At 27.8% G+C, this 10970-nt stretch overlaps 1 protein-coding gene across 1 annotated transcript; it reads left to right on the plus strand.

Moving 5' to 3' along the window:
• Window positions 1-8997: 8997 nt before the first annotated feature.
• LOC135121079 (formin-binding protein 4-like) lies at window positions 8998-10885 on the plus strand. Its single transcript, XM_064045381.1, has 3 exons — window positions 8998-9454; window positions 9558-9969; window positions 10264-10885. Exons 1-3 carry the CDS (start codon window positions 9015-9017, stop codon window positions 10834-10836), a joined length of 1425 nt encoding a protein of 474 aa, XP_063901451.1. The 5' UTR covers window positions 8998-9014; the 3' UTR covers window positions 10837-10885.
• The last annotated feature ends 85 nt before the right edge of the window (window positions 10886-10970 follow it).

Here is a 10970-nt window from a genome sequence, read left to right on the forward strand (position 1 = left end):
CTTCATATGTGTAAAAATATTTAAAATAATAACTTTTTTACTTTAAAAATATAAAAATAATAATAAATGTTCCTTTTATAACTAAATAATATAATATTTATTTGTTTTACTAACGAAAAGAATAAAATTATATAAAATATATATATAAAAAAAAACTAATTCTTTTCTTTAACAAGTAAAACTATATTTTCTTATAAAAATTAATTTTTTAAAAAATAAAAAAAATTATTACTTTCTCGCTCTCTTCAAAAAGTTCGGAATGTTCAACTTGAGATTCAGAAAAGTCGACATCTTGATAATCACAACAATCGCTTTCGCCACTTTCATCTTCATATTGTATAAATTGCTTATAGAAAATAATTGTTAAAAGTTTATAAATATATTTAATGTGAGAAAAAAAGTTTATAATGTAAATTAAAAATATATAAATATTTTATACATAAATAAAGTATAAGAAAATTTATAAAAAACATTTAAAGTAAAGTAAAAAAAAGAAATATATTTATGAAGTGTTATAAAAAATTATTAAAATATTAGAAAGCTTATATTAAATATAAAAAATTTATATAAAATGCGAAAATAAATGTAAAGTAAAAAAAGTTTATATATTATATGAAAAATTAAAAAAATAATAAAGATTATAAAAAATACAAAAGAGTAAAAAGTAAAAGAAAAGTAAAAAGAAAATTAAAATAAATATTACAAAAAATAAATAAAATCCCAAAAATTTTAAAATCAATTTTATTTAAATAAAAATTTTATTATAAAATAAAATAATAAAAGTTATAATAAAAATTTGTGTATTATAAATAATAAAAGAATGATATAATAATATTAAAAAACTTCAAATATTTATAATAAATAAATTGTTAAAAATAACTTTGAAAATTTTATAATTATTTCTTAACTAATTAAGAATATTTTCATATAATATAAATGAAATAAAGAAAAGTATATAAAAAAATAGTAAAAAAAAATTTAATAAAACTTTTTAAATCTCTAAATTAACAATATTAATTAAGATCTTTAAGATCTTTGAATTAAAAATATTATGCGAGAGTAAAAATGAATATTTACTTAATAAAAAATTCAGTTAGCAAAAATATAAAAATAATAAATATATTAGAATAACTTTAAACAAAAAAAGAAAAAAAAATCTTTTAAAAAGACTATAGAATAAATAGATTATAAAAAATGATTTATTGTTTCAAAATTGAATAAAATTAACTTCACCTGAACAGTTGAAAATTTCAAAATTAATGAAAAAGTAAATTCAATAAAACATTTTATTATAATAATAAAAAATAATTATAAATTAGTACAAAAAATTGTAAAATTTAAAAATTATATTTTAAATATCGTAAAACAAATATAACTAATAAGTAGTTTTAAAAAAAACATTTAGTATATAAAAAGTTAAATCCTAAAAATAATTTAAAAAAATTAAACTAAATTTTAAGTAATTTAAAATCCGCACTACTATTTTTTTAATCAAAAATAATTTAAACATATTAAATCCTACATTTATAATAAATTAATAATATAATTTTAAATAAAGAAGGAACAAGGAAGTAATCCTTACAAAAAAATAGAACTAAAGTTAAAGTAAATTTATAAATTAAAAGAAATAATTTCAAAATATTATATTTTCTTATTTTAACAGCTTATTATTTAAAGAAAGTAATTATATACTATTTTATATATTATTTATATTCGTTTTTACTTTTAGTACATATTTTAAAATTAAAATAAAATAAAGTTTTTTTAATAAATAAAAAATTAATGATAAAATTACTCAAAAAATTTAATAGTATAACAAATTTAATATTATAACGAAAATTATATTAATTTAAATGATCAGTTATAAAAGATTAAAGTTTCAAATGTTTTTTATTAACAATTTATAATATTATGTAAAATTTAGAAAAGCAAGATTAATTCTTTCAAAAATTTCATAATTCAAAAAAAACTACAAAAATACTAACAACTATTAAGCAACTCGGCAAAGCCAAAAAAAAATAAAATAACTTATAAAAATTTTAAAACTAAATTACTAAAATTAAAATTAAAATCAAAATATGTAAAATAATAATAAACTTTTTTTTCCAAGGAAGCATCTTCGTTCTCCCAAATCTTTCTAGTTGAGCGCGGTTTAGTGACTTCAAGAAATTCTTGAAACTTTTCATCTTTGTTTGATCCCTATTAAAATTTTTTGAGTAAAGAAAATATTAAAATACAAATAAAAATCTGTATAAAACTTGTATTACATTATATAATTCGTTCAAAAATTGTTCCGCTTTTAAATTTTTGTTTTTATTGTTTATTTTTTTCTTCTGTCTAGCGGTTACTATAAGAATTATACAATATCAGGCTATAAAAAATATGGAAATTTTTTAGGAAAATTATATATACCACAATTAAAAGCTTTTTCCGATAATAACTTTGAGGAAGTAGAAGTGAAGTTCGTAGTCTTTTGGCTATATTTACTCCAAGGGCGAGGTAAATTGGGATCATTGAGCTAAAAAGTAAATAGATTATAATTTTGAAAATATAAATTAGAAAATAAATTTTACTAATATTAACTTACAGGGATCATTGAGCTAAAAAGTAAATAGATTATAATTTTGAAAATATAAATTAGAAAATAAATTTTACTAATATTAACTTACAGATTTGGCTATTTCTACTTGAATTTTAGAAGTATCTATATAAGTTTGATTAAAAAAGTCAATAGCTTTCTGTGCTTCTTCCGCTGTTTTGTAACCAATAAAACAAAAGCGTCGGAAAACTTTCTCTCTTTAAATAAAAAAATAAAAAAGCATTAAAAATATAGAAAAATAGTAAACGCTTATAAAAAATTTATATAACCAAAAAAATAAAAATATTATAATTTCTATTACTCAAAAAAACTAAATATAAATCAGAATGAAAGTTTACTTGGTGTATTTTAACTTTACATCAGTGATCAAACCTGTTTGAGAAAAATGTTCTCGAAGACGATCTTCGGTAATGTGTTTTGGTAAATTCTTGACAATTAATCTCGACCTAAATAATTATAATATATATAAATAAATGTAAAACTACAGAATGAAGCAATTTTTATACATATTTAAAAAAGAATTCTATATTTCACGGCTACATTTAATACAAAAACTAAATATCTCAAGAAGATTAGTTGAGGCTACTTTATGACATGAGGACTTATACCACGTGTTCCCCGCTGGCACGAAATTTTATATAATAAAATTTAGGCTCACTTTTTACTTGTATTTTAGCCTTCTGTGTTGATAATTTCCTTTTTCTTTGTCATTATGAAGTAGTACATAACGAAAACTTAAATATTTACTAAAGTATTATTCTTAAATTAAACCAGTAGTATTTTTATAATATTACTATTTCACTATAGAAAGCTTGTGTTTTACCATTCTGTTTAACCTTTCCAGTGCATAAAAAGTTATTAATTCGCTTTTTATTTTTGTCAAAGCGGGTAAGACTTGTTAACGATTTAGTTAAAAAAATTTATTTATATGTTTATTCTAAGAGCCTTTGTAAAGAATTCTGATCGTAAAATAGATTTGATAGGGAAACTAGCTTGAAGTGAGAAAAGAATTGCCAGATTTAAAACCTTCAGTGAGAAACAATTGAGGTTATATGATTTCCGTTAATTTTTCTAGTACATGGTCACACGGAGATTTTGTACTTGGAAAAGTTTTTTAAATATATATGTATATTTTTAATTAATTTTGTAAATATCGTAAAACATTTAAACCTATGAAGAAGTATATTAATTGCAACTAATAGTGTTGCACATAAAACTTGAATAAAAAAAAACAACTAACTTTTAAAAAAAAAAAGCGGACAATAGTACCCAGATGGGGAAAGGTAACGAAACTTTTACTTTTAGTTCTAAGCTCCAATCGTTGATTTAAGTATATCAACACTCTTCATTAATATTTTGAGTTTGAGTTTGAAGTTTTAAACAGTAGTAAGTTGAAGAAAGACGTATTAAACTTGAAAAAGAAAAGTTTAACGAAATATTAACTTTTCTCAAGTAGTTTTCTTTTGTATTCGCGTAAATTAAAATTCAATGATTATTCTAGCTGGAACGTTAGCATTTACAATCTTATCTTAAAGTGTATAAAAATTATAATAAGCCCCCACAACATTTATATGGTAGTAATATACCTAAAGTCACTTTTTGTGTTTATAGTTGATAAAGTAATAATTGCCATTAAACTTGAGGTGTCTTTTCTTGTTCTATAGTACACAGTCTCATGAAATTTGAGATTCTCTTGTCATAATTACGCAGGAAATTATAAGGACCGTTTATTTCCTAAATACAAAATAAAGTTCAAAGTAACGTAGAAAGCTGCCGCACTACCAGAGAATTTTTATAACACCATTTTTTGTATGCATACCCGCTAATCTGAACTATAAATTTTTTAACTGTTTAAATCTAAAGCTTTCTGTACGTTGAGCAATGCTAATTAACCATGAAGTGTTCGTAAACATTCTCGATAGATTATAGCCAAATCTCCTATAAAGCTTAGTGGAGCACTTAATGAAACAAATTAAAATTCAGAGTATAATTTTGTAGAGCAATAAGTTTTTTGTTAGTGTCCATCATAGAAAGCTTTAAGTTTCAAAAACTATATTATAGGCAAACATATGTATATAAAGTAAGTTTTTATCTTAATTGTATGATAACTCTAAATTTATTTTGATAATTATTGAGGCGAATTAGTTTACACAGATCTTGACCACGGAAATTTTTATCGTATAAAATTCATAAGCATCATTATATTTGACTTTTAGTGTTTAAAAGTTTTAGTTGTGCCTCCCAAATCGCATCTGAAGATTTAACATTTTATCTAGTGCAAGACGACCATTCTTAGTATAAACACTTGGTCCATTCTTTCTTTGTCTGCGAACCAATTTTAGAGTTATTAAACATGTCACTAACATTTAATTTATATCCAACTTCCCTTAATTTGCATAACTCGTCTCGTTATCTTTACCTGGAACCTCGCTTGAGTAGCTTCTCCTTGTATTTAAAATCATAGATCCTTGTGTTCGGAAGCCTTTTTTTATGTATCACTGTGGCCCTCTACTGTTCTCGAAAGCTAGACTATTATTTTCAAAAAATATAACGTCTCCTACATCAAATTTCCTTGATCCTTTATTTAACTCTTTTACATAAACTTTTTTTTCACACCCTCTACAGATAACTCTTGTCTCCTCTTTCAAACTTTCATGTCACTTTTACACTTATTATAGTTTATAAAAATTAGACACTTAAGTTGTATTTACTTCATCCTTACTTTTTTAGTTAGACTGTCCTCTTTAACAAAATCAAAGTAATTTAGTTCTAAATAGGGTTAGCATAGACTATACTATTCAAACATTAGGCAACTTTTAAAAACAATAGGTATAATCTAAACTTCATCCCACTCAGCTTGTCGTTCAAACTTTTTGCTAATGCCTTTTTAATGGTTTAGATTGCCCGTTTAACAATACCATTATCCTGAACCGACAGTATCTACATCAAGATTTCCGAATAGTCTCTATTTACCAGTTTTCGACGCAACACTCATAACACTAATGGACGGCTTACCCAGCACACAAGTCGACAAATAGCAGATGGCGCGCGTTATCGCCGACTGTGCAGGTGTATACATATGAAAAGTTTGCTTTAAAAAAAGCTTTATACTTAATAGTATGCTAACACCCCGTTGAAAGTTGTAGGTCGGCGTTTCCTTTGTAACCTGAACGAGCATCAGGAAATGCCATTAGTAAAAGAAAGTACTAAACCTCCATTAATGGGAAAAATTCATTAAGCAGAAAATATTAACGCTAAAAATAATAAACATGGTCTGCAGGTCCTTAAATCCTTTTAAAGAGGCCGGCTTCCTTAACCTTTATAATTAATGTAGGTAGATTAGTTAGTTTAAGTTATAGCAGATTTATTTGTATGTGTTTGCCCTACTTTTTGTCTCCGCGTTTTTTTTCCTCGGTAAAAAGGTTTTTCTGGGCTTTGAGCTTTTACTATTGTAGGTTTGACGTTGATTTAAAGGGCCAGCGATATTGTTTAACCCTTCGTAAGTGTGCTAGAAGATAAAGGCACCATATTGATCGATAAATAATTTGTAATTAATTTTCTCAGTTTCTTAATATAAGTTTTCTACCTGTATCAGGGAAATAGAGACTTTTACTTTAAAGCTAAATACTTTAATATTTTATTCACCTCACTTTATTAGGGATGGCTTCAAACAGTAGGAAACGAAGGAATCCAAACTGGCATGTTTCAGACCCTACAAGCCCTAAGGGTAGGGTTAAGCATAGTTTCTGGCTAGGGAGATAGAAGAGTATGTAACTACATGTTTAAAGAGGGTTAAAGTCAAGGTTTGAAGCTAACGTAGTAGTCTACAGGATCACTAAGTAAATAGTTTGTAAAATAGTAATGTTAAAAAGTTTCTAAACACTTGTTTAATCAAATTAGCATCATCACTAACTCGGGGCCAATATTTCTGTTAGGGTATCCCATTACGTTAAAAAGTGTACACCACTTTTAGAAAGTAACCAATCAATCAGTAAGGTATGAGTTTTACAGTACTAATACTCATAGTATTATAGGAATTTACTTTCTTTACCAAGGTAAATGAAATAACGAATGTTTAGGTACACATTTAAAATTGAGTTAGGCACTACTTTCTAAAGAATTTATGTTATCCTTTAAGGCTGTGAGTTATTAATGACATACCTTAGAAAGTCATAGTTGCCAATTTTTTCATTTGTAACCAGTTCTGCAGCTCTCTAAGGGTTTTACGGTTCAGCTCCTACTTGGTGCCTGAAAGGGTGAACGAAGTATTATAAAATTGGGAAATTACAAATTTCTTGTTGATCTATTATAAAAAGTAAACTTTATGCAAGTTTGCAGTGACCCTCGTTTGTTATCAAGATTTTTCGAGAGCTCACGGGTGTGGTGAATGCGTCGAGAGACACGGAAATTTTATTACCTTTTCTATTGTGACTGAAGCAGTCAAAGTCATGTAATTTTCAAATTAAAAATAAAAAGGAGAGCCAGAAAACCAGCAAAGTATATTTGCTTTCCTCAAAATATATTTTAGGAGTGGAAATGGAAATATATAAGAATTATTAACTAAAGTTTACTTTTTAAAATTAAATAACTGCGTGACGCATAAATTTCCAGAGAAAACAGAGAATTAATTTAGATTTTTCCTTCAAGCAACTTTGACTTTTATGAAACTAAAAAACCTCTTTTCCTCAATTACCAACAATGCTCGAGTTTGTTCTACACAAATATTTTTAAGGATAAAGCAATAATGGTCAACTGTACACCAAATTAAACTTTGTTTTACCCTTAATCTTTTCGGAATTGAAACACTTTTTGTTTGCCAAAAACTCTCAATTCAAATATTGAAGGTGATAAAAACTTCGTAAGGGATCAAAAACTGGTCACATATAAAGAAATTTAAACAGTTAAAAATAAATGAAAATAAATGTCTACGTTACTTTTTAAACAAAAATTATATTAAAAAATAGAAGCAAAATACTTTTTTTTAACTTCAGTGGTTGCAACAGTTAATAAATAAAAAGTTAACCGCCGAAGAAATTGTTGCGAACGAGTTTAACAAGCTCAAAGAGAAGATGACTCTTAAAAGAATGATTAGTGACTTTAGGAGTAAAAATTTTCAACGAGGGCATAAGAAGTTTACTTAAAATTAAACTTGATTTTAATACTACAAAATTTAAAGGACTATAGAGTAAACTTAATAAGGACACTAATATTAATAAAGTAAAAAAAAAAAGAACGAAAGTCCTACATACTTTAAGAAAATATTTTATTTTAAAACTACAGATTTATTAATAAATTAGAAACTTATTCAATAAAAAAAGAATTGAACAAAAGCTACTGAGATATTTCCGGCGAAACAACTTATTGTGCACTGCTTAAGTATACAGAAACGTTAGTTCTGCCAGAAATATATTTACAATAACATAATCAAGTAAAATAGCTAAATTCAAATCTCTAACGCAGTTTATGCCTGTGGGTCTAGTGCAACCCGTAAAAAATGACGTATCTGCAATGCCTTGATATTGCTATGTTGTATGAATCTATTTTTATCTTTCAAGCTAGAGAAAGGCATAAAAAAGACGAGACCTTTCCCACTTTGGTAGGACTCGATCAAATCTAGTACAAGTCGCTAAAATCAAGGAAGTACGACGCTAAATTTTAGTGAGTACCTTAAATGAAGTGTTTACCTGTTTGTCTAAAATCTGTACTAACAAATCTTCTAAGTGACTAATCATAAAAAAAAGCAGGTTTATATCTGGTAGAAACAGTATAAACATTTATAATACCAACAACTTTTTTAGTACAATTTTTTTAAAAAAAAAACTATTTCGCCTAATTCTTTACTTCAATAAAAAAGAAGCAGAGCATATCGAATTAATTTTAGCAAGGAGAACGTCAGAATACATTCATACATGCACAAAAAAAGGAAAAAAAAGGAATAGTGTTGCTAATCACAATTTGTTTTTACTTTTTTTACTAGTAGCTTCGTAGCTTATTACTTAAATAAGCTTAGGTCTTTTTTCTAATATTTAAAATTGGTCAAAGCTTATAACGTTAAGCGCCCTATAAAAAACTAGAAGTTGTTACGCCAGTACTCTTTAAAAAAGAGAAAGTTTAAGAAAAAACTTAAGCAACAGGCTACAGACAAAAAAAACTCTGTATAAATATTTATAAAATATTTTTAAATGTATTTAGTAAACTCAAAATATTAGCAAACTTGAAAAAAAAAGTTACTCAGCATAAATAGTGACCCATATGGCGGGGCGTTTATGCTTCGCGTGCTTTGTCTTCGTTGTTCGTGCCATGTACCACCACTCACTACCGCTGCACGTCAATATTCACCCTTGAAGCCTTTAAGAAAGTTTACGTAATTCCCCAGCATTATTTTAACATAGCCATTTTTTAATCCCTTTATAGAATGGAACAATGGAGAACTTGTTATGACGAATACACTGGCTATCCTTATTACTGGAACATTTACACCCAGGAAGTTACTTGGAATCCTCCTTCAGTAGCCTATTCTTCAACAAGCTCCTTTTATTCTTTGGCTACGCCCCAACCTCAACAAGAAAATTTATCCTCTGGGGCTCCCTTACCTTCTTCAGTGGCCAACACAGAAGATACTGGTTTAATTGTAGAAAAATCTGAGAAAGAGCTTGAAACTTCCGGTCAAACCGGAAAACTTTCTTCTCCTAATAAAGCAGGTCTTGAACAGGAATCGAAAGACCAAAAAGAATCTATCGAAAAAAGTAAAGAAGAGATTTTTGATGATGTACACCAAGATGACGTACACCTTCAATCCCCCAATGAAAGCAAAAGGAAAAACTTATTGAAAGTTTTCAAAAATGAAAATTCTGAGTTACGATCGTTAACTACCTTCTAATAATTCTGAAATTGTGACAATTTTTTTTTTTTGAAATTTATATTATATTTTTTTTGAAAATTTTGTTTGCTCTATTAGAGATCTTGCAGCGTCGTTGGCTTTGTCGATACGCTCCCTCGCACAAAAAACTTCTGGAGGTTCGCAAACCGTTGAGAAGAATACTAAATCAGATGAACTGAACGTCACTCGTTCTCCTTCTCACGAAAAGCTCTCTCAAAGCGCCATTCCTGATTTTATTAAGCCTTCCAGTAAAAGCATCAACGAAAAAATTACTGACTTGCTTGAATGCTTGAAAAATATAGCACAAGAAAATGATGAAAAATGGATAGAACCGGATGCTGTTCTTCCTATCGAAGTAAGGACCGAAGAAAATATTATAGATAGTAAAGGCGATGGTATTGAAGAATTAATTAAGCGTGTGAATGATCTTTTTAACTTTTTTAACGTTGATCTCACACATTGCAACGAACTTCTTACTGCGATGTGGGAGGTCAGTGACTTTTTTTTTTTTACGTTTAATATTTCCTTTAAGAGTGCACCTACATGTTACACACACTGAGGAGTCGACTAATATAGATTTGTGATTGTGTTTGTAGGCAGTTTATTATTTTTTCTGTTTCCCTTTGTCGTATAAAGTTTACATTTCTTGAAAACTTTTGTAGAATATATTGTTTTTCTATATAAAAGAATTTTATATATACTAGTTAATAATGTTTCTTTTAATAAATTTTTAATTTGCGTTCTTAAAATAAAGTTTATATATTTTTGATACTTTTGAAATTAGGTGCGCACTAGAACGGAAGACTGGCGTTTGGGCGCATTGAATTCAGATTACTTTATAAAGTGCATGCAAAAAACAGCTTCTTTGCTTGAACAGCGTAAAACGAATACCACCACAGCGCTGCGAGGGCAAGTAGACCACCAGCCGAGGACTAATAAGCACGTGGACGCACCTGCAAGCCACTCAGAGAGTGTTTTTCAACGGCAAAAGACCGATAACAATAATGAGGGACAGCCTCCGCTTCCACCCCCTCCCTGCCTTTCCCCGCCTGTTGACCCACCACTGCCTTGCGATCCGCCGCCAGTTAGAGAACCGCTTATGGTTGCACCGTTGTCACCTAGAAAGCCGCCATCACCGCCCCACCCAGACGAGATCACGTGGTCCAACCAAACCAAATCACGTGCGGGAGAGCACCGACCTTTTATCAATCCTGAACGACTGAAGCTTCTTGAACAAAAGCAATTGGCTGAAAATCAAAAGAAAAAAAAAGGCCAAGTGAGGAACGCTAATCTGACGCACAAACACGTGAACACACTGATTGGCAAATGGACAGCGGCTAGAGGTTTGGGTGGATGATCGGTTCGAATAAAAGCGGCGAAAAACGGAATTTTTAATTTAATCTCGAGAATAAGAAAGAAGCTCAGAAGAGAAAAGAATCAGTTTTTATTTGTAAAGAATAATAATAATAAGAGAAACATTATTATTACTTT

Source organism: Zophobas morio, unplaced genomic scaffold, assembly GCF_036711695.1.
Source record: "Zophobas morio isolate AGI-343-1 ecotype UQ-CSIRO unplaced genomic scaffold, CSIRO_AGI_Zmor_V1 ptg000486l, whole genome shotgun sequence".
In the NCBI taxonomy this organism is placed as follows: Eukaryota; Metazoa; Arthropoda; class Insecta; order Coleoptera; family Tenebrionidae; genus Zophobas; species Zophobas morio.

Coding starts and splice junctions, on each gene's coding strand:
- LOC135121079 (XM_064045381.1), top strand. CDS start 9,015: ATGGAACAATGGAGAACTTGTTATGACGAATACACTGGCTATCCTTAT. Junction 9,455..9,557: donor TTCAAAAATGAAAATTCTGA/GTTACGATCGTT, acceptor TTGCTCTATTAG/AGATCTTGCAGCGTCGTTGG. Junction 9,970..10,263: donor TTCTTACTGCGATGTGGGAG/GTCAGTGACTTT, acceptor TTTTGAAATTAG/GTGCGCACTAGAACGGAAGA.